Source organism: Macrobrachium nipponense, chromosome 26 (genome assembly GCF_015104395.2).
Source record: "Macrobrachium nipponense isolate FS-2020 chromosome 26, ASM1510439v2, whole genome shotgun sequence".
Classification (NCBI taxonomy): domain Eukaryota; kingdom Metazoa; phylum Arthropoda; class Malacostraca; order Decapoda; family Palaemonidae; genus Macrobrachium; species Macrobrachium nipponense.
Window position 1 is genome coordinate 60329915 of NC_087215.1, and position 25289 is coordinate 60355203.

The window sequence follows — 25289 nt, forward strand, 5'->3', positions numbered from 1 at the left end:
CATGTTGAGCAGAAGAGGACAACTTCTACCGACAGCCCCCTGATCCCAACTCCTTGACGAGGTGGGGGGCTTAGGGATCCACTGCAGAGAGAGTATGCCCCTTTATGCCTATGCTCTTTGCTGTGGATCCAACTGAACATTGGGACCTTTAACTCCTTTAGTCCTCTTCTTATAAATTTTCCCCTTTCCCTTCTTCTTCTTTCGTTGACGACATTGGCATGATTTTGGACATTTGAATTGACTGCTCTTTTAACTTGATGGAGGGTGGAGTTGGACGGCATGCCACTTCACCCATAAAACTAAAGTACCTGACGTGATTGAGCAAGGGGAAATTTTTATGTCAAACCATGCCCGCAGTGCTGGGCCCGATCTCATGGGACTGACGACCCTTAAGGCATTGTGGGTATGGCGTATATCCAGGTGAGTGTCCCAGGGCAGTTACCACTGTGTAACATTATTGCTCCTCCCCCAGTTGGGCCTCCTTGGTGAGAGGGACCTCATCCTGGACGAAATTTACAATTTTATTTTATGGAAAATTTAAAAAATACCCCCACGACTTCTGGCACGGATTTGGACCATTCTAACGGAAGCTCAGATCACAAAGACCAGGTTGGTATTAAAACATTAATACCATATACTAAACCTAGGAAACTTCAGTACCGGCATGACCCAACCTTGACTCACTTTGACTCCCTCTTTGGGAGTGGAAGTTGGTCAAGGTTTCTAACTATGGAAGCAGAACAAAATATTTCGGCCTTTAAATTAGAAAATTTTTTACTAAATAGACATCCAACGGCAGAAATGTCGTTCAGAAAAATAAGAGAGAAGACTTGGCTTATAGAAGCCACAACAAAAAGCCAGTCAGAAGACTATTTGTCTTTAAAAATTATAGATTCTATTAATGTTAAAATGGAGAAGCATGACAATATGAACAGCATTCAGGGTACCATTGTACTTCCTGATAACAACGACGAACCAATTAATAAGAAAATACTTTTAGACTCGCTCAAAAAGAGATACCCCAAGGTTGAGGATTGCGAAGTGTATGACATGACAAGTAAGAGAGGCAGTAAACAAGTAGTAAAAATAGCAAAAATAAAATTTGAGGGTTCAGATCTACCTCAAAAAATAAAAATTTTAGGACAAAATAGAGAGTTAAGACCCTATATACCAAAGCCACTGCAGTGTCAAAATTGCAGTAAGTATGGACACACAAAGAGAAATTGTAGGAATGGTCCGGTGTGTGCTTACTGCGGATCTACAGAACACGCCACCAAATGGAAGTGCGGTGAACCAAAATGTGTAAACTGTGAGCAGAACCATCATGCAAGATCCAAAGAATGCATGTATTACATATACAACACGGAATTGAAAATGTTAAAAGAAAGAACAGGCATGTCTATAGCTGAGGCTAAATTAGAATTAAAAGTGAGAGGAATTCAAGATCCTGCCAAGAAACGTACATATTCTTCTATAACAGGAACCAGTAATGAAACAAAAAAACATACAGATAGAAGTAACAAGATACAGCAAAGTAGGTCTGAAGAAGTTAGTAATATACAGGAAAAAACTAAGATAGTAAAGAAACAGGAAACAGGTGCTAGTGAATTGGATGATAATCTATCAAATTCATTTGACGTGTTAATGCAAATAGAAACACAAGAAGATACTACCACAGAGGTGGAAGAAGGAAGTTGTGATGTACCGAAAATTAAAGAAAAAAAACGACCTTTGGAGAGAACACCACCAAAACAAAGAAACCAACTATAATTAGAGAAACATCAGTCAAACCAAAAACCAAAGATATGAAGAAAGAACAAAAACAAAATAAAAACATACCTTTATCTCCTAAAATAATAATAAAACCTATGGATGCAGAGATCCAAAACACCAAAGAAGTGGAGGAGAATCATACCATAGATGATGGTGACTATGTCAAGGGTGATGAGATTACTCCATCACCAATAATTGGTACAATAAGAGCAAATAAAACAGTAGATATACATGACAACATATGTGGCTGTAATGATTGCTTCATTGCATTGTGCAATGAAAACAAAAATATAAAAGATTGCTTAACAAACATTATAAGAAATTTTATGAAATATAGAAAGAAAGAGGCCACCGATTTAAACACCCATGAAAAAGGATGTATGTGTATTGAGCACTTAAAATATTATAAAGATAAACAACTGAATGTGGTAAATAAAATTTTAGAAAAAATTCAAATTGATGATAATACAAAAAAAGAAGACAAAACACGACCGATGTAACATAATATTTTCAATAATTATATATACAATGGAACGTAAATGGTCTACAGACCAGATTACACCTGGAGAAAGAAGTACAAAGGTTATTAAAGGAATATGAACCCATGATATTATGTTTACAACATGTTAATAATACAATACCAACAATAGGTAAATATACCTTAATATCAACATCACAGGAAGAAGAAGGAAATTTAGGTACAGCCATATATGTACATAACAAAGTATGTTATGACAAAGTACCTGTAAACATTACTGACCTCCAAATATCAGGTATTAAAATTCGAATTAAAAACGATAATTTTATATATATAATTTATACAACCAACCAAATAAACATTACGATATTGATAAACTTGGAGAATTTGTTAAAAATGCCAAAGAACCTATAATAATAATAGGGGATTTTAATGCTCACAACCCAATATGGGATTGTAACTGTTCAAACTCAAATAGAACAGGAAGTAAAGTAGAAGAACTTATAGATTCAAATGACATGTGTTGTATAAATGATGATGAAGTTAGCACATATTATTCAAAAACACATGGAACATTTTCCTCTGTAGACTTAACTCTCTGTTCAACAAGTATAGTTGACAAATTAGATTGGAACACAATTGATGATCATTTCCCAATATTAATTTCCTTTTTACAAAATAACCCAGCTAAACATGTTCCTCACTATAACATTTTTAAAGCAGATTGGGAACAATATGAAATACATACTAGAAGTATACCGCCATTTGAATATCTGAAAGATCATAATGAAACTAATAAGTTTCTTGTTAATTTCATCAAAGATGCTGCTGATAAAGCAATACCAAAATCAAAACCCCATCCAACAAAACACAAAGTTCCATGGTGGTCCGAAAAGTTGACAGAATTAATAAATATAAAAACACTCAATAGGGAGACGATTGGATAATTTGAATAGAAAGTTCAGTAAAATAAATAAAACATTACAATATTAGAAAGTACTTTACAAAAAATGACTATATTGTTGCTAGAAATTGAAGCGTTAAAGCCTCTATACAACAAAATATCAGCAAAATTTAAAAAGGAAGTAATTCAGGAAGAATAATTCATGGAGGAAATATGTATCAGATCTCTCTAATAATACTCCCATACAAAAAATATGGGAAAAATTCCGTAAAATAAATGGTACCCATGTGAAACCACCCAGACATGCCATATTAAAAGACGGAAAAAGATTACTCGATCCAAAAGAAATAAGTAATATAATAGGAGAAAACTTAGCTAATGTAAGTAGTGATAGAAATTTAGATGACCACTTCCGCACAAAGAAAAACAATATAGAACTAATAACAATAAATTTCGAAACAATAGAAGACATATATTATAATAGAAAATTTAATATGGAAGAGTTGGAATTTGCTCTCACTAACAGCAATAAATCTGCTCCTGGAGGTGACAGTATTTGTTTTGAGATGATCTGCCACTTAGCACCTCTAGCGAAGACATATTTGTTGCAATTTTATAATCATTTATGGCTTAGAAATTTATTTCCTGATGAATGGCGTCAAGCAATAATAATACCTATCCCAAACCCGGGAAAGATCCAAGTAATGCAAATAACTACAGACCAATTTCTCTAACAAGTTGCTTGTGCAAGTTACTAGAAAAAATGGTAAATACTCGATTAACATGGCACATTCGAGAAAATAAAATCTTGACTCCCACTCAATTCGGGTCACAGTGCAACAGATCTACATTAGATTCTCTCTCTAACCTCGAAGACCATATACGAAGAGGATTTGAGCGAAAGCAAATAACTGTAGCAGTCTTTTTTGACATTGAAAAGGCTTACGATACTACCTGGAGGTACCCTATATTAAAAGTTTACAAAATAACAACATCCGTTGACATTTACCTAGATTCATCCAAAATTTTTTAACAAATCGTAGTTTTCAAGTGAGAATTGATGATGTATTGTCAAGAACATTTCCACTTGAAAATGGTGTTCCACAGGGAAGTGTCCTTAGTGGCACACTGTTTACCCTTGCAATCAATGATATCAATAAAAATCTGCCTACTGGAATTAAAAGCAACCTATACATGGATGATTTTGCGATATATTATTCAGCCTCTCGTATTAAACATGCAGAACGCATCATTAATAAAAGTATAATAAAAATAAATGAATGGACCTCATCTGTAGGATTTAAGTTATCCATACATAAGACTCAAGCAGTAGTGTTTTATAAAGATAAAGGTGGATGAATGGTGAAGTGATAGATTTAAAAATCAGAAATCTTAGTATACCAATTAGACAAAATGCAAAATTTTTAGGTTTAGTGTTTGATACTCACTTAAACTGGAAACCTCACATAACATACCTGAAATCAAAATGTAAAAAAAGCATTAAATCTAATTAGAAAATTATCAAACACCACTTGGGGAGCCGATAGACAAACCCTTACATTACTGTATAAAGCAACAGTCCTGTCTATAATTGATTACGGTAGCGAAGTATATGGCTCTGCGTCAGACGCAACACTGAAAGCATTGGACCCAGTTCATAATGAGGGCCTTAGAATATGTTCAGGAGCCTTTAAATCATCACCGACATCTTCCTTACAGGTTGAATGTGGTGAACTACCTCTCTCTCCATAGAGAGCTTGTAATAATGAAGAGTGCTTTGAGAATCAAGACAAGCGATTCTCCAACAAAAAAATTATTTGAACAAAGAGATATTTTTATTAACAATCATCCACCCCCTTTTCCAATTAGAGCTAGAAGACTGTTTGAGTCACTAAATGTAAATATACAAATTCCTCCAGTAGTAAAATTACCTCCGCCTTGGACAATGAATAAAATGAAAACTTGCACACAATTGAAATATTTATCAAAAAAATACTTATATACGCCATCACACCATAGACAACATACAATAGAGCACATAAACCGAAAAGGTCCACATTATGCAATATACACAGATGGATCTAAATCGGAACATGGAGTTGGGATATGCTGCAGTGTCCCAGGACAGATCATATCAGTTCTCTCTACCCAATACAGCTTCAATATTCACAGCGGAGCTTTACGCAATAGCCTCAGCCATAAGAATAATTAAAGAAACATCACTAAATAATTTTGTGATTTTAGTGACTCAAGAAGTGCCATAGAAGCCATCCAGAGTTATAAACCAAAAAATAATATTGTACGGCACAAATTAAATTATCACTTCACAAATTAGATATTATTGGGAAAAAAGTAGAAATATGTTGGATCCCTGCCCATGTAGGGATCAAAGGAAATGAAGAGGCTGACAAAGCAGCCAAAGAAGCAAATCAAATGACAAGATCAAGTGTGAATCTCCCTATGAGTGATTATGTAACATACATAAAGATGGGTATTATAAGAAAATGGCAACATATTTGGAATGAAGAGTCAGAAAATAACAAATTGAAGCAAATAAAACCTGAAGTAGGAAAGTGGAGTTCATCATATCAGAGAGAAAGACATGAACAAGTAATTCTGACACGTCTCCGTATAGGCCATACCCGTCTGACACATGGACACTTAATGACCAGCCCACGTAGCTCAGCTCCTGAGTGCGCAGAGTGCAGGGAGGTTATAACTGTCAAACATGTGTTATGCGAATGCCCAAAGTACAACCAGCAACGACTGTCGACACTTGGAAACAGATCTATGAAAGAAATCTTGTCAGAATCCTCTGCATTTTCAGTCATGCCCATTTTTATGTTCTTAAAGAAGTGCAATTTAGTTGATAAAATATAAATCTAAGTAAACTTTGAAAATACGAAAATTATTAGACTAATGAATTTTAAAACAAAACTTTTAAATGTTACTTAACTTATTCTGATTTTATTTTTTATGAAAATATGGATATATGAGTAAATGTATTTATAGTGTGCATGTGTTCCTGTGTGAGTGTGTGCCTTTGTGCAGTTTTTAGTTTAATTTTCACTCATTCGTCATCACACCGAGAAAACACTTCGGTGCCAGAGCTTTGCCTCTGGCCTAGACATGGTTTTTTTTAATTTTAATCTAATCCTTCGGGCCAGCCCTATGAGAGCTGAAAGTCAGCTCAGTGGTCTGGTTAAACTACTTTAATAATAATAATAATCTACCGACAGAGTGGACGTTGCACCTGGAGGTATGTCAGAGCCTGTGGAAGTTGTGGGGCCGTCCGGTAGTAGATCTTTTTGCGACAGCCAGAACAAAAAGATTACCAACTTATTGCTCTCCGGTTCCAGATCAGGAAGCAGTGGCAGTCGACACCTTCCTGATGGACTGGACAAACCTAGATGTTTACGCTTTTCCTCCATTCAAAGTACTGGGGAAAGTTATGAAGAAATTCAGGGAGAGCCAAGGAACGAAGATGACCTTAATAGCTCCGTTTTGGCCGGCCCAAAGTTGGTTCACAGAGGTACTGGAATGGACAATAGATACACCAAGAACTCTTCCTCTAAGAGTAGATTTACTCAGACAACCCCACTTCGACAGATTTCACAAGAATACCCTCGCTCTGGGTCTGACTGCGTTCAGACTATCGAAAGTCTTGTCAGAGCGAGGGGATATTCTAGAGAGGTGGCCAGTGCAGTGGCTAGGGCCAGAAGAACCTCCACAATCGCAGTATATCAGTCGAAGTGGGAAAATTTCCGGAAGTGGTGTAGGAAGAGGAAAGTGTCTTCATCCAGTACCTCTGTGACCCAAATCGCAGACTTCCTTCTATACTTAAGGAAGGATTTAGGATTGTCAGTGTCTAAAATCAAAGGCTATAAGAGTATGGTGACCTCAGTGTTTAGACACAGAGATATTGATATCTCTAATAATTTGGACCTTAGAGATCTGATTAGGTCATTTGGTACTAAGAAAGAGCCACAAAGCAGGCCTCCTGCTTGGAACCTCGATGTTGTCTTGAGGCATCTAACCTCGAGTAAATTCGAGCCCTTAGAGAAAGCCTCTCTGAGAGATGTGTCTAAGAAGACTATCTTTTTAGTCGCTCTGGCAACGGCTAAAAGAGCTAGTGAGCTTCAGGCCATTTCAAAGAAAGTGGGATGGAGACATGGTAATGCAGTGTGTTCATTCCAGGAAGGTTTTTTGGCCAAGAATGAGAACCCTGCGAATCCTTGGCCAAGATCCTTTGATGTCTTGAGTTTATCTGAGTTAGTGGGACATGAGCAAGAAAGAGTTCTCTGCCCAGTGAGAGCATTAAGGTTCTACATTGAAAGAACAAGAGAGATCAGAGGGAGTTCTGATGCTCTTTGGTGCTCAGTCAAAGACCCCAGTAGATCCATGACAAAGAATGCTCTAGCTTTCTTTATGAGAGAGTTAATTAGAGAAGCTCACATGTTGTGTCAAGAACAGACCTTCGGTATCTTGAAAGTGAAGGCTCATGAAGTCAGGGCAGTTGCGACTTCATTGGCGTTTAAAAAGAATTTAGCCCTCAAGGAAATTATTGAATCGACCTTTTGGAGAACGAATTCAATATTTGCGTCTCATTATCTGAGGGATATTCAGACAACCTTTGATAATTGTCAGACGCTAGGTCCATACGTGTCCTCGGGTACAGTATTGGACAAAGGAGTTACCACCCCATAACCTTCTTTTAAGCTAGTATTTTATCAGGTGATGGTGTTGTGTTTATTGGTAGTCTGAGAAAAGTGTGTTTATTTTTTTCAGTCTGGTTTGGATTATATTGGTGTGGTGTGTGTGTGTAGTTCAGGTACTGATCTATTACTAAGCTTGAATGCCGTGGCATAAGAGGGCTGTAGGGTTCTGTCAACACATTGGTCACGCCCAGTTGTCAGTTCCAGTCTTAGCTTCTTCAACATACAGGACACTTCCTTGTTGAGAGCTCCTAAGGTTTAAGCAGACTGAGAGGCAGGACCTATGAAGTCAGCTACCTTAGCAGGTAAGGAACCTAGAGTTTTAATAATATTTTAATAATATTTTATACTCTAATAATGTTGCTGTCTTTGACCCACCTCCAAATGTGTCAGTCAGCTATATATATACCTGCCAGGTAAGTGTCATACATTAAAATGAAGTTTTTATGTTAAAACAATGTTTAATGTATACTTACCTGGCAGGTATATATAATTTAATGCCCACCCTCCTCCCCTCAGGAGACAGGGTTCAGAGAAAAATCTGTCCCAAGTGGGAACGGTTCCTGGCGCTAGCCCCATGGTAACGGGGTGGTGGTATCCTGAACTACTAATAGGTTACTAGCGTTTGCCGCGAGATTTGAAATTTCTGCCAGGTGGAACAGAGAATATAGCTATATATATACCTGCCAGGTAAGTATACATTAAACTTTGTTTTAACATAAAAACTTCATTTTTAATGTCAGGTACTTGCATGTGCATTTCTTATGAAAATGTTGTTCATAAGTATTGATGTTTATTTTACAGGAGTTTTTCTTTTGAGTGCAAAAGCTGGAGGTGTTGGACTGAATCTGATAGGAGCTTCGAGAATAATACTCTATGACATCGACTGGAATCCTGCTACTGATCTGCAGGCTATGGCCAGGATCTGGAGAGATGGACAAAAGAGGAGAGTTTATATCTACAGGTACGATGTCTCTTGACACTTTAATACTAATAGTACTCGAGACTTCCTATGTCATTTCACTGTATAAGTGTAGTACACTATCATTTTTCTGGAACCAGATAGGCTAGGACCTCTTTTAATCCAAGCTTGATTACGAAATTCTACTTGAACTTACGGATTACTTAATTGTAGAAAATCTCAATACTGTCTGGTATCTTAGGGCCTTGTGAACCATTACATGAATAAAATAAGCATGCATATCAATAAAAAGATCACATCAAACAACAACTGCTTAAATTTGCATTGCAAAGCCAAGTAAACTTATTGACATATGTAATGTTTACCCTCATAAGTCACACTAATATGGGTGTAACAATACGTATACCCTTATTAGTATGTCAGATATGTAATGTTTACAACCCATCTGTATGACTATATTTCTGTAATGGAACTTGGGTTTTAAAAAGGTACCTCTCTGTAAGGGGTGAGTGCCACCAGAGGATCTCGCATTGTGCACTACAGGCACTACTTAGATTCTTTGCAGCATCTCTTCAGCTCTGCTCTTATTCTCTTTTTTTTTTCCGTCTTACTTTCTAACCTCTCTTAACATAAAACTATAGTTTTATTCAGTCTTACCAAGCAATTATTCAGCTGTAGGATTCCTACGCATGGCAGACTAACTTTCAAATTTCTCGGTGGCGCTGCCATCATTGGTGTAGGTAACTATACTTGGTTTTTTCCATCTGTCCACCTGCCAGGCTTTAAATGATTATGCTATGTGCAAGTTTTAGGTAAATAAAAGGATATCTGAGTGTACTTTTGCAACTGAAGTGTTGTAATAATTTATTGTATGCAAATTACACCGTTAATATTCGAAATAGATTATTGTTATTATTGTTGAATGTAAGCTGCCTTTTTGGGATGGCAAATAGAACAGCCAGATGCAGTGGCGGGAAAATTGTTTCTCTCGCTGTTCACTACGACAAGATGTCAACTTTATTGGACCATACCTACTCTGCTACTAAGCTACGTGTTACTTCATTACACGTAAGTATATCAGTACATATATACTTTTAATTTTTATAAAGTGCGTTTTAGCCAGATACGATATGACGTAACTTGGTTTACCATCTGTTTAACGGAATTTGTGGAAATGTTATTTTTGCATTGACTGTATTTAGAAAGGAGAAAGCTCTGGTTGTATTGCCTTTTACTTAAAGCTGTCACCTTATTTGCTGAAGTCACTGGCATCAATATCATTGCTGTTATTATAGTGGATTCACTTTAAACTGGAACCCCAAGAATGGTGCATCTTGATTAATGAATTACAGTTGAGCGAGAGGGGGGACGCAGGTGGAGTGTGTTGTTCCATTTCCCTCTCACTCTCCTTCTCTCCCGGACTGTAATACAACTTATTCAGACAAATCACCCTTTCTCGAGACCGTTTTTGAGCCAAGAATATTAGGCTGGTAATCATACATACAATGCTGACAATATCTTTATGACGAGCCGAGTTATAAGGAAAAACAATTAAGGATTTTTGTTACATAAAAGTGTCTGCTGCCACTGCATGATTCTATGGTAATTCCTCATTTCTCGTAGTTGTCTGAGACAAATTTATAGCTACTCCTTTTATTCAACATTACAATTATGTTAAAAAGACGTATCAGTGCTAGGCTACATGTTATTTATAAATAAATATGTGTAAACAAATGTTAGTCACCTTTGATTAAGGGATTACCACCCTAATAGTTGTGGCTGGAAAATTGTCTTGAGAATGAATGATGAAAAATTAATACTTCCCCATAAAAATGAAGTGGTAAACAGATGTTTTATCAATTGAGAGATATGCGTAAGTTGCATTACGCTCCTGGAGGGAGAGAGGGAGGGAAAGAGGGGGACAATACAGCGCATTCCGTCCACCTCCCCCCACCGCATCTGCCTGTTCCATTTGCCACCCCGAAAAGGCAGCTTACATTCAACAATAATAACAATAACCTATTTTGAATATTAACGGTGTAATTCGCATACAGTAAATTATTAAAACACTTTTCAGTTACAAATGTACACCCAGAGATATCCTTTTATTTACCTAAAACTTACACATAGTGTAACTAATTAAAGGCCAGGATGCAGTGTTACCATATGCAAACACCACAGGCGGGTGGACAGATGGAAAAAAACAGTATAGTTACCGCCCACTTCCAGTAAACAGGTGTGACGTAGTCACACCTCTTCAATTGGATTTCTACTGGCTCCCAAGTAATATCAGTAGCTCTGCAGACTTTTTCTCGTTGTCTTTTGGAGGGTTTTTTACTTTTCCTGGATATTGGTGATGTACAAGTTTTTTGGTGTGCTTATTTCAGAATTAGCTTGGCTTATTTGCTCATTTTGTCAACTTTGCTGCCTTGTTTTTGCTTGAATATGTGTGATTTAAGTTCATCAGAAGTTAGATTTTGCACAGAGGGCTGCAAAACTAGACTAGTCAAGAAATTTATGATCTTCATTCTAAGTGTACGAAATGTAGGGGTCAAGAGTGTTCTAAGGAATTTTAGATATTTTGTATGTCAGGATTGGGATAATGATCAATAGAAAATTTTATACATTCAACTTCCCTGTCAGATATATACTTAGCTATAGACTCCGTCGTCTCCGACAGAAATTCGAATTTCGCGGCACACACTACAGGTAGGTCAGGTGATCTACCGCCCTGCCGCTGGGTGGCAGGAATAGGAACTATTTCCGTTTTCTATCAGATTTTCTCTGTCGCCGGTTCTAGCAAGTTAGCCCTGCTGTTCTCCCCCCTGGACAAGTCGCACCTGTTTCCGCAAACACAGTCCAGGATATTCTATCAGTGCTTGAGAAGAAATCGATGACGGATTTATTAGCACAGTCCACTAAACGCCCCAAACCTGCAACAGCTGTCGTGACTCCTTCCAAATTTCCGCTGCAGAAGCAGCCTTTTCACGGGGGTAAGTCACACCCCTGTGCAAGACCTCGCTCTAACCTTCGCCCACCTGCCAAGTCCTCTTCTAGGTCAGCAGTTAAGACTGAAAGCAAATGATGTTCCTGTCCTTCGCACACCCATAGGCGCCAGGCTGCACCAGTTCTATGCCTGGGTTACACCATTCTTTTCTTGGAAAGAACTCCCCTGTCCAAGGTCCCCATCATATTGATGGCTTACTCCATAGGCTCGGAGAAGTTTTTGGCACTCGAGGAAGAAGTAAGATCCTTGATTCTCAAGAGTGCAATCGAGAAGGTCAACAACTCATCGATGGGTTTTTACAACAGACTATTTGTGGTCCCCAAAGCATCAGGGGGCTGGAGGACCATGTTGGATTAAGTGCACTGAATCGTTACGTTCTGAAAATGGAATCTCTAAATGGAGACTCGGTGTTCAGTGCTGGCTGCTCTTCGTCAATACATCAGGATTCAAGGAAGTACTATGTCTGTTTTGTCTTTCAGGACAAGGTTTTTCAGTTTTGGGCTCTGTGCTTCGGCCTATCGACAGCACCTCAAGTTTTCATCAGGGTTCTGATTGGGATAAATGTATCGCTGTATTTTGATGACTGCCTACTCCGAGCTCCGTCAGAGAAGTAGTGTGTGAAGGACCTAGAGAGAACTCTCTGCCTGATGCAGAAGTTGGGCATAGTTATAAATACAGGTAGTGTTTGATTTACAATCATTCATCTTACAATAATTCAATTTTATGATGGGGTTAGCAATTAATAATGATACAACAATATATTGAAAGTATTTTTAAATTTCACACGTAATGGGTGCAGCCCAGCAGCGTACAACCAGGCAGCAAGAGAGACAGACCAAATTACAATAGCCTAACTTTATCCCATCTTCTAGTTAAATAACTTTAAAAAAACAGCAAAAGAGAATTATGGAAGTTTTGTTTTAACGTTTTACTCGTTTGGTAAATGAGTACAGCCATGAACAACCGAACAAGAAACAACATTTTGCTAAGTACAACCGAATTGGATAACAACATCCATTTGGCTTGTATTTCAACCATCGTACGATAGTAAACAATTACCTCAGTTATAAATGGCATTATGTATAATGGGACTGATGTATTTTTAGGCAATAACTTTGTTCGCTATAGATCAAAGATCAGCAAGGAAACATACTGTTAAATTTAACCCCTTCAGTACTGGGACATACACATGTACATCTTTTATGGTCCAGTAATAAAGGACCGCAACGTACGCTTTTACGTCTTTCATCCCTCCTCGAAAAGCAAAGCTGTTTTCTTCAGCTTGGATGTTTCCAGACAGTATTGTGTACGAGAGAGGTGCTAAAGCTCCACCCACATTCATTTTTGCCAATGAGCGTCTGATGGACATCATGACATTATTTTCATGTGGGATATTAGGAGAGGTACTGGCCAACACATCCGTAAACCATGTAGATTTGAATTCTAAACCTTTTCCCTTTTGATCGCAGTTATTTTGTATGTTTTTTTTTCAGTATCATGTCAGATGTAGTTGTTTGAGATTAAGCTGGCCTTGTGCCAGCACGGGCTCTTGCTTGTAGAGCAGCCCGTATGAAATGTCAGATGATAGTGTTTCAGAGTCAGGGTCTGAGTACCTGCCAAATCTATCAGATGATGATTATAGTGATAGTTTCTTAGAGGATGACAGTGACAATAAGTGTTTGGAAGACATTAAACCTATTGTCAATGAAGGTTGGCGGTTCATAACTGATCCATCTTGTGACGTGCGCCCAGACCCAGCCCCCCCAAATTCATGGAGGGTGACAATGGGATTCCTGCTTACACACCAGATTCGACCTGCTTTCGTGATGCATTTTGGTTTTTTTTCCCCCCCTTTTTTGTGCTGATGTAATTGACAAATTGTGTGAATGGATGAATGCTCGGACAGAGGAGTACTTTCATTCAACAGGAAAGTGTAAGGTAAAAAGACTTCTATGGAGACCTGTTACCATTATTATTATTATTATTATTATTATTATTATTATTATTATTATTATTATTATTATTATTATCATTATTGTCATTACCAATGCCGTAAACATTGATTGATGTATGCACTGTTTCTGTATGAAAATAGGGACTAACTGTTTCAGTAAGAAAACTAGTACTGCTACTACTACTACTACTACTATTTTACTAATACCTTACTACTTTTTCTACTACTTTATAACAGTTTCTACTAATAGTCCTATTTTTTCCCGATATCCTTACTATATATTTTTTTATTTTTTGCCAATGTGGTAAAAAATATTCATTGATATATACACAATGTTTTCACATAAGAATATAAAGGAAAAATATGTATAACATAAAATATAGTGGGAGCAAGTAATGATTCATACTCGCGGTCGAAGGGGGATCTCATGTGGTGTGCAAGCATTTGCAGCAATGCAACAGGCCGGTGGCGAAGGGGTTAAACAAAGTTGTAGCTGAAGCTGAGAACACTTTTCGAGCTGCTAATGAGAGTTATTGTGCATCGGTAAGAAAGATAAAACTCCTGTAAACTTATCTGAACAAACACAACTGTAGGTAAAGTTGAGAGAGAATCATTTTAAAAAAATTCAGGTCTTGAAAGAATACAGTTTACTGCTGTTTTCACGCCAATAAAAGATAAATAACGTAAGGTTAAAGTTAGTACTACGAAGAAATCAAGTGAAAATAGTGAATGGAATCATGTAATTTTCCTTATACAATAAACATGCCCACAAAGCAATCTGTTAATGAAAGAAATAATTTAGTTCCCAACGAGACGTATTAAATTCACATTTCGATTTAAAATTAACATGTCTTATAACGAAAAGATGACCTTGACTCATATAAGTAAAGTATGTAGATATTCTTTTATACTATCTAGAAGCCAAACAATTTGCTCCAAATTGAGTTAAATACGACGAAATAAACTTGTATTCTCCATCAGCTGATTTCCAAACCAATACGTAATATGAGCATACATACAATATAGGTAATAGGATAGAGTAATGTATAGTTTTTAAAAGATTCACGTAAAAGATGCATATTCGTTATGTTTTTATTCCATAGTTATATGTAGGCGTCAGCAGCCTAATAGGTATCACTCAATTATGCCGATTTCAGTCCGAATCTGAGTCCGATTTACCATGGTATCTATCATCGTATACACTAGGATAACTTGTTAACGTTATTCAATTTCTCTTAGTACTGAATTATCATGAGCCAATATTCACTGAACGTAGAGAATTAGCTGAAATTAATAATTACCATGCCGTATATGTATAAGTATACTGCGTAGTGTAGGGTATGCTACCCAATATATAAAGATGGTACTGATTACCCTAGTGTAGGCTAGGCTATATTCGAGATAATTTTTTCGACATACAATGGCCGCAAGTTCGATTCTCGGGCATTTCATTGAAGGGTCAGAGATGTAAATTTCTGGTGATAGAAGTTCACTCTCAACGTGGTTCGGAAGTCACGTAAAGCTGTTGGTCCAATTGCTGAATAACCACTGGTTCCATGCAACGTAAAAACATCATACAAACAAACAGTTGCTCTCAGCAGTGCAGTGAATGAGCCTGCTGGGTACTCTTTCCACGGTAGAGAAGTTTGTTATGCTAGGGAGGTTGCACTCGAGGACTGTCCAGTTTTTCCTCAAAGCAAACTGGTGCAGAAAGTCTCAACCAGATTCCACAGTGTTCCTGATTATGAAGGAAGTAAAGAGCGACCTAGTATGGTGGAATTCAAGAGAAAAGCTTCAGGAAGGCGTGTCTCTCCTCCCAGTGAACCCCTGCCTACAGCTCTATTCAGACGCGTTGGACGTAGGTTGGGGAGCTCTTCTTATGGATCGCAAGGTGTTGGGAGTTTGGACAGAGTCTCAGAAAGCCCTTCCCATCCAACATCAGAGAACTCCTGGCTGTGTTCCTGGTCCTTCAAGAATTTGTTCATCTAGTAGAAGGTCGGGTCGTGGCTGTTCATACCGACAACTCTACAGCCCTGTCTTACATTCGGAGGCAGGGGGGGGACTCGCTCGTTCACATTGTTCTCGAAGGCACAAGAACTGCTCTGGGCGGAAGAACATCGGATCCGTCTCATTCCTCGTTTTGTGCAGGGAAAGATGAATGTTCTGGCGGACGAACTCAGCAGAGGGAGGCAAATTCTGTCGTCAGAGTGGATGTTAGACAGGAAAGTTTGCTTGGATCTATGGAGACTTTGGGGAAGACAGTCCATCGACTTGTTTTCGACATCCAAAAACAACCGTCTTCATCTGTTCTGCTCCCCTGTTCCAGATCCTCTAGCCTGGGCAGTAGACGCGATGTTGCTGGATTGGTCGGGACTAGATGCTTACACGTTTTCCCCCTCCGGGATGATCAGGGAGGTCATCAACAAGGTAAAGCGCCATCCAGATGTTCGCCTGACGTTGGTAGCCCCATTTTGGCCATGGAAAGAGTGGTTCCCAGACCTTCTGCGCATGTTGGTGGATTTTCCAAGGCTACTTTCTCAAAAGAAGTTGCTTCTCAAACAACCACGCTTCCACTGTTTCCATCAAGGGTTGTCCGCGCTGTAGCTGACAAGACTCAGACTGTCTGGAATCTCGTCAGAGTAAAAGGCTTTCCATGAAGAGTTGCAGAAGCAATTGCAAGATGCAGACGCACTTCTTCTTACAACCTGTACCAGTCAAAGTGGAATGTCTTCAAAAGGTGGTGTAAACAAGCTAAAGTCTCTTCTTCTGAGACCATTGTAAGTCAGATTGCTGATTTCCTTCTCTTCCCGAGGTTGTCGAAGAAGTTATCCCCTTCAACAATTAAAGGATATCAGGCTTTGCTCAGTTCGGTGTTCAAGCATAGAGAACTGGAGCTGTCGGCGTATAGCAATCTGACAAACCTTATACAGACAGTCCTCGGGTTACGACGGGGGTTCCGTTCTCGAGACGCATCGTAAGCCGAAAATCATCGTAAGCCGAAAATCGTCGTAGCGGGAACATCGTGAAAAATCCAAAGAAAACCTTACTTTTAATGCTTTTGGTGCATTGTAAACTATGTAAACTGCATTCTTATTGCATTTTTCATTAAAAAAACCTTCAAATATTGATTATTTTGCATTTTTGGTGTCATATTTCATCTGCCAGATGAGCGTTGTAGGCGTCGTAACCCTGGAAATAATGTCTGATGAATATAATTGAGAAGCACCTTAACCTCGGAACGTCGTAAGCCGAACCCATCGTAACTCGGGGACTGCCTGTACTGTCTTTTGAGACATCAAAAGCTCCAAGGGACTCAGTGACTTGGAACCTAGATGAAGTCCTGAAATTTATTTCCGGACCTCCTTTGGAACCTGTTAGTTTGTCTTCCCTGAAGAAATTAACAAAGAAGACTCACTCTCTTTTTGCTCTGGCTTCAGTGAAACGTGTCAGCAAAATTCATGCTGTAGACAAAAGAGTAGGTTTCACCCAAGGAATGCAGTTTGTTCCTTGGCCCTTAACTTTCTTGGCAAAGAACTGAGTTTCCGTTGGATCCTTGGCCTCGCTTGTTCGTCATTAAAAATATTACAGATATTCCCGGACCAGAAGAAGAATAGAGACTTATGTGTCCAGTGAGGGCGTTAAGTTGTTATTTGCAAAGAACAGAATAATTTAGAGGCCTTTCGCAACAGTTATGGTGTTCGGTGAAGAATCGTTCTCATCCCATGTCAAAGAATGCCATGTCCTTCTTTCTCAGGTCGTTAATCACCGAGGCATACTCAGAAGTGAAGGATGAGTCTCTCACACTGTTGTAGGTTAAAGCACACGAATTGAGAGTTGTTGCTACCTCGCTAGCATTCTGCAATGACCTGTTGTTATTGGCGATTCTACAATAACATTCTGGAGGTCTAAGTCAGTGTTCGCGAATCACTACTTGAAAGAGATAGAGACAGTTTTTGAGAACTGTAGTACTCTTTGTCCTTTATCCGTTGCTGGCATGGTGTTAGGAAAAGCAACATAGAGGGAGTTGTCTATCCCTCTAGATTTTTGCCTTGTATCAAGGTTGTTGAGTCTTTGGAAAGTCTGGAGGTACTTAGTACCTGGAGTACCCTCCAGTCAACTGGGCACCAAGGGTATTGGTTATGGTTTTTAAGGTTTTTTGGTATAGGTGACTATATATTGTTTTGTTTGTGTATCTGGTTCTTGCCCAGGGCAAGGGCATTTGCATTTTGTTGTTTCCTTGTTAAGTAAGCGGTTAGCCCACGACTTCAAGGAACTCTCCACTTGTAGAGGAGACGCATGGTCTAGCTACCACTCTCTCTGCTAAGTAAGCAGAGTGCCAACCAGAGGGAGTACTCTCCTGCAGCAGCTTGCTTACAAGGTAAGGTATGACAAACATAATGGTCTATGCTTTCACTCTGTAACCCTCCTGATGATTTAACCCTCCACCTTTCAATTTGGAATCAACTGAATAATTGCTTGGTAAGACTGAATAAAAATGATATTTTTATAATAAAATTATGTTTTATCCATACTTACCAAGCAATTATTTGATTCGAGCCCTCCCTCCTCCCCACAGGTGGAGCTGGCAGCCAAAATCCATTTGAAGAGGTGTGACGTCATACCTGTTTACCGGAAGTGGGTGGTGACTAGTTATCTACACTAACAATGGTGGCACCACCGAGAAATTTGAAAATTAGTCTGCCATGCATAGGAATCCTACAGCTGAATAATTGCTTGGAAAGTATGAATAAATTATAATTTTCACTTACTCGGGAAGTAAGCCTACAAACTACTTTGTTGTTGTTGTTGTTGTTGTTCTTCATCTTGATCTTGTTAGGGGGTTAGAAAAGGTCTATGGAAAAGCCTAAAGAGGTCTGAAAAAGATGTTTTGCATTAAGTTAAAAATACAGGAATTTTAGGATAGGATATTTATGCATTATTTATTAGAATGAAAATGTAAAAAATAAATAATGTGCATATTAAACAGTATGGAACAATTATAGTGTATTTATTTTAATTTTCGTTGGTGAAACAATGACCGTAGATTTTTAGCATGCACACTGAGTGAGCCAGAGGTCAGATCACACATTGCTGTATGTAGTTTGATTTTCTAGAGCATGAATTAATTTCATTTCTCATTCATTTGAGTGATGCCTAGTACCTCCCTCTGTAGTGTTAGTTTTCTCCAATTTATTTTTTAATGCAAGAATTTTATTATTCAGGCTGCTAATGACTGGATCCATGGATGAAAAAATATTCCAACGACAAATCAAGAAGCAGAATCTGAGTGGTGCCGTCGTAGATGCCCGTGAATCTGAGAGAGTGCATTTTTCCACTGCAGAACTCAAGGTATAGGCAGTCTGGTCCCTTTTGAATATAATAATAATAATAATAATTATTATTATTATTATTATTATTATTATTATTATTATTATTATTACAGTGTTCCCCCGTATTCGCGGGAATGTGTACCAGACACCCCCGTGAATAGTTAAAACCCGCGAATAGTTAGAACCACACCAAAAATGCTTATAACTGCCTATCTTGAAAGTTCAGATACCAAACGTATACCTTAAATAACATCCTACTTCAAATATACCTAAATTTATTAACCTGTTACTGTACAGTAGTACCTCGAGATACGAAAGGCTCAACTTATGAAAAACTCGAGATACGAAAACCAATACGAAAAATTTAACGACTCTACATACGAAAAGTTTTCAAAAATACGAAAGGTTTCTGAAAGTCCGAGATTCGCCCGGATAACAATTTTGAAAATCGCGCCGCGCGCCGCCATCTTAGTACTAGTAGACTCGCCACCATCCTCCTGCTCTCCCATTGGTTCCTGATGCTAGTCGCGGCCATGAAATCCTTCTCTCCTATTGGCCAGCGTCCCTCCCATCATGCATCTACTATGTACACATGGTGGTGTGCTTCGGCCACTTGGTACCAGCATTGTTATAGTACGCATGCGGTATTCGTTTTTGGGATCGTCAATGTGTATGTTATTTTAAAAAAAAGGGACCAAGATCTCTCACATGGGATAAGAGATCAAGGTCTCTCTCATGGGATAAGTGATCAAGGTCTCTCTCATGGGATAACTGGAAACTTTGCAAAGTTGGTAGAATATCCACTCCCTGCTGAACAGAGGGTGTAGACCAATCATTTACAACATGCATACCAGTACGTATAATCAAGGCAATTCAGTTTATGTTGAAGGTCAGCAGCTGAACATTCAGTACCCCAATCAGTTGCAGAGAGAGCATTTGGTTGAACAGGGTTTTGATGGACACCAGGGCCAACAGAGTCATGAGGTGCAAAAAAAGAACCGAACCAAGTGATAAAAAATGGATTTTGACGAAGGAAAAATCTATTTCTGGGTGATTGGCTCGTGTCGCCCTATGAAAGGATCCTTAATATCATTCTTTCTAGGTAAAATTAATCTAAAATTACCAGAGAAAAACAAAATTAAGAAAATGTCAGTAAAACTGACTCGCTCACTCTTAAAAAGAAGTGTCGGTATGGTAATAGGGGCGAGTGGGAACACTACCACGAGACATTCACCAATTAGACCTTCCAATCAAAATCCCCACAAGAGAGAGCTGATACCAACGGGCGATGCGGCCGCTACTACTACTACTAGAGGACGCCACGGACAGCAGCGCCCCTAGCGGTCATCCTTAATCTAAAAACATCTTGTCCTGCAGGGGGGGGCAATCAATACAGGGTGGGTTTCATAGGGCGACACGAGCCAATCACCCAGAAATAGATTTTTCCTTCGTCAAAATCCCTTTTCTGGGCTCAGCTCGTGTCGGCCTATGAAAGAGTACCAGAGAAACAGACAAGATGGGAAGAAAGGACAAATGAAAATCAGTTGTAAAATAATGGATATAATATAAGTAAATCAGTTATTACAGCATATAAACTAAGTACTTAAGGCTAACTTATTCTAAACAGTGATATAAAAGAAAGTTAGTAATGTAAAGTACTTAAAATTACAGTAAACATAGTAAAATATAATAATGCAGTGTAATTTTAACACAATAGATTTACTTAGATAACTTATTTACAAAATATACAAACATATTGTGTCCTACCCTAGCATAAAAATAAGGGTAGGTACACTGAAGTACATTATCAGTACCAAGTGTGGATGTCCCTAGCAAAAAAATTAAGGGACAATCCACCAGTATGATTTCAGCGGCTAAGGCTAGGATATCCGAGTAGCATGGCGAAAGGGTGAGGCATGTTGGATGAGGTAGGTAGAAAGGAGACCTGGATCTGTACTACAACTACTATACAGTATCAGGAGAAACAATGTTTCCCGCTGCTACTGCTGAAAATTTTAAAGATTCCAAGGACTTTAGATAATGACGTTTAAAGACTGTCGGAGATTTCCATCCAGTATACTTTTTAAGATCCTCAAAGTTCATATGTTGAAAGTAATTAATTGAGGTGGCTACTCCCCTGATATCATGTGCTTTTGGGAATGAATCAGGATTGGCTTGTTTAATGAAGTAAAGGATTTGTTGTCTAATACCTTTTACTGACAAAGTACCACCTTTTTCTCTCATGAAGAGAGAACCTGAGGATCTTGAGGCTGTACGAGATAGAAAGGCTCTTAAAGTTGATACTGGGCAGAGAGAAGGGTCTTGGGGAAGTGGGATGATTTGGGGACTTCCAAGGGGCCCACCTTGCAAGAGGATCCTCATTTTTAGCTAAAAAGCTACGATCCGGGGCAAGCAGAACTTCTCCTGAGGGGAGGAATTCCACATGCCCCGCATCTCTGGATAGAGCCGACAGTTCTGAAATTCTAGCTCCTGAAGCTAGGCTTAATAAGAATAATGTCTTTCTAAGAAGCATTATGAATGTACAAGACGAGTTGTCAGTATCTGAAGCTAGTTTGAGGACATCATTTAAGAACCATGAAACTGCAGTAGGCCTTTGAGAAGGTCTAAGTCTAGCACAGGCTTTAGGAATAGACGTGAAATAAGATTCAGTCAGATCTATCTGAAAACCTAACTGAAAGATCTTCTTCAAAGCCGATTTATGAGTAGTAATAGTGCTAGCTGCTAAACCTTTTTCAAACAAGGATCTGAAAAAGGATATAGCTAGATTAACTGTCATGGTTGTAGTGTTTGATTCTTTCAGGAAGGATGCTAATTTTTTAACAGCTGAGTCATATTGTCTAATGGTTGACTCTCTCTTATCTGATTCTAGGAAGAGAACATTTTGTGGATCAATATTAGCATCTTTATTAGCCGCAAACTTCATGAAGTCCATAAAGTTAGGGTCTGAAGAATTCCTGAGGAAGCGAACACAGTCCTCATTTGTACTGATTGTGACAGCTTGGGATTGGGAATCCGTTGAGGTCGGAGACCCAATTCCAGAAGAAGAGGATACCAGTTGCTCTTGGGCCAGTCCGGTGCAATCAGAGCTACTATTCCCTTGAAAGTCCTCAGTTTGCTTAAGACTTTCAAGAGAAGATTCACTGGAGGAAAAACATAAATTTTTCTCCACTGATCCCAATCTAACGACAGGGCGTCCGTGGCATAAGCCAGAGGGTCCAGGTTGGGGGCCACATAGCAAGGGAGCTTGTGGTTCGCTTGTGAGGCGAAGAGATCTACTTGGAGACCTGGGACTCTCCGGCATATCCACTGGAATGACCCGTCGTCTAGGGACCATTCTGATTCCAGAGGAACTGACCGGGACAAAGCGTCTGCTATCACATTTCTTACCCCCGCCAGGTGAGTGGCGGACAGATGCCATTTGTGTTTGTTTGCTAGGGCAAAGATGGCTATCATGACATGGTTCACATGCTTGGATTTGGACCCTCCCTGTTGATGCAATGAACTACCACTGCACTGTCCAAAACTAGCCTTCGGTGAGACTTTTTCGGGGGAAGCAGTCTCTTCAAGGTAAGAAATACTGCCATTGCTTCCAGAACGTTTATGTGGAGCTGGCGAAATTGAACTGACCAAGTCCCCTGAACCTGTTTGAACTGAGAATATCCCCCCCACCCGGACAGGGAGGCATCCGTGTGAATGGTTAACACTGGAAGGGGATATTGAAGGGGTACCCGCTTGGCTAAGTTCTTTACTTTTGACCCATGGACGGAGTTGATTGCGAAGGATCTGTGGAATTACTGACAACTTGTCTCGAGATTTGGTGTTTGCTCTCGATCGCCAAACTCGATTTATATCTTTTAGCCTTGCTTTCAGGAGGATATCTGTTACCGAAGCAAACTGAAGGGACCCTAGGATTCTTTCCTGGTTTTCTCCTTGATGTTTGTTTGCATTTGAGAAATTGCCTGACAGATTTTGCTATTTCCTTCCGTTTGGCCACTGGAATTGACAGATTGTGGGAAGACAAATCCCATTGGATTCCCAGCCACTGAAAACGAGACTCCAGGGTAAGTCTGGATTTCGTTTTGTTTATCTGGAACCCCAGATGTTCCAGAAAGTGAACTACCTTTTTGGTGGCTTTGAGACATTCCTCGACAGTTGGTGCCCAGATCAACCAATCGTCGAGGTATGCTGCTACCATGATTCCCTGAGTTCTCAATTGCTGCACAACCACTAATGCTATTTTCGTGAATACCCTGGGGGCTACATTCAGACCGAAGGGCATCACTTTGAATGAGAATGTCTGATTTCCTAGCCTGAATCCTAGGAATGGGCGGAAGTGTCTGGCTATAGGGATATGATAGTATGCGTCTGTAAGATCGATGGAGCATGTGACGGCTCCACGCGAAGTAAGGTCCTTACTTGCGAGAGGGTAAGCATCTTGAACTTGTCGCAACGAATGAAAGAGTTTAGCTTTGACAAGTCTAAGATTACCCTTCTTTTTGTTGAGCCTTTCTTTGGCACGCTGAATAAGCGACCTTGAAATTTTAGATGCTTGACTCTCGCAATAGCTCCTTTCTGAAGGAGTTCCTCCGCGTAATCTGTCAATTCCTTTGATGGTATTTGGCGGAATGATTTGATTGGAGGAGGATCTTTGATCCAACTCCAACCCAATCCTTTGGACACTATGCTCTGTGCCCAATTGCTGAACCCCCACCTGTGACGGAAGAGGAACAGCCTCCCTCCTACCTGGGGAGCCTCATTGTTGATGGGCGGGTTGACCACCACGCCCTCCTCTGAACTGCCTGCTCCTTGTCGCCCTTCCTGCGCCACGCTGGCGAAAGTAGCCTCTCGCCCTACCTCTCGGTTGCTTGTTAAAGGGAGGGTAGCCCTGACCTTCATACGTAGGGTTGAAGGCCGGCGAGAGTGCGTAGGAGGTCGACGGTTGTGATTGAGGAGACAGCAGGAGGATGGGCTGGTTCTGTTTCGAACTAGCAGGTTGTCCCTGTTGGGTAACCGGGACGGCCTGAACAAATTGCTGCTGTTGCTGGTGTTTCTGGTAAGGCTGGAACCTTTTACCAGACTTCTTTGGTTTCTTACCAGCAGTGGGGACGGAATCTTGCTTCCTCTTGGATGAAATACCCCACCTAGCTCTAAGGCTCTGGTTGAGCCTAGCAGCCTCGTGGTGCACTTCATTTACAGCGGACTCTGGGAAGAGATCCGCTCCCCACATGCTAGAAGCCAGGAGTCTATTAGGCTCGTGCCTAATAGTGCACTCCTGCAGAACGTGCTTTCGGCAATTCCTCCTAGCTTGGAAGAAGTCGAAAGCATCCGTCTGAACCGTCTGAAGCTGGGATTTGGCCAAGATCTTAAATAGAGGTTCCGTAGCATATGAGAGAGCAGCCATTTCCGTTATTATCAGTGAATTGAGGGACCTGCCAAACCTAGTTCGCGCGTCGAACTCCGCCTGAATCAAGGAATCAGGCAGCCTTGGAAGCTTCTCGCCGAACTGGTCCATGGCGCAGTCCGGCTTGAGCTTGCCAAGCGTGAACGTGGCTGGCAAGTTCTCCCACAATTCTCCAAAGGCTGGGAAGAGCGGAGAAGTAGACTCCGCCTCCCTTAGCTGTGGCATGGGCTCATCCTTGAGGACTGCCTGAAGAGTCCTCTCTACTATTTTCGTGGCGAACGGAAGAGAAGCCTCCTCTTCCGTCGCAAAAATAGTGAAACGACTCTTATAGGCCTGGAGCTTGGTGTTTGTGCACTCCCAGTCCTCAAGGCAGTGAACCCATTCCCGTTGGGCATGATCCCTACTATAGAGAACATCCTCCCTAGAGATCTTGTCTTCCCTAGTCAGAGCCGCTACGGTCAGCCTAGCATAGCCGATGAAAGGCTGCGTCAAACCCGGAGGATAAAACTCGAAGTCCTCAATCCTTCGAGTTCCACACTCCGGGATAGAGATCATACCATCCTTAAATGGAGCGTAGGCGGCTACTCTCCATGGGTTCTCCATAGAGAAAGCTGGCAGAGAGTCGTATGGCGAGAGCTGGAAAATACCAGCACTTGGCACTGGGGAGACTGGAAGGGGGACCTGAGAGAGCCCAGCTACTCGGTCCTCATTCTCTCTAACCCTGTTAGAGAGATCTTGGATGGACTGGCCTGATTGAGACAGAGTGCTCGACAGTTGTGCGAAC

General features: G+C 40.0%; 1 protein-coding gene across 1 annotated transcript in view; it reads left to right on the forward strand.

Moving 5' to 3' along the window:
* LOC135200315 (DNA repair and recombination protein RAD54B-like) overlaps window positions 1–25289 on the forward strand; it is a 173870-nt gene that overhangs the window by 135101 nt on the left and 13480 nt on the right. The window contains exons 8-9 of the mRNA XM_064228868.1: window positions 8675–8834; window positions 18976–19102. Of these exons, the coding sequence (XP_064084938.1) occupies window positions 8675–8834; window positions 18976–19102 (287 nt within the window). The remainder of the gene's footprint in view (window positions 1–8674; window positions 8835–18975; window positions 19103–25289) is intronic.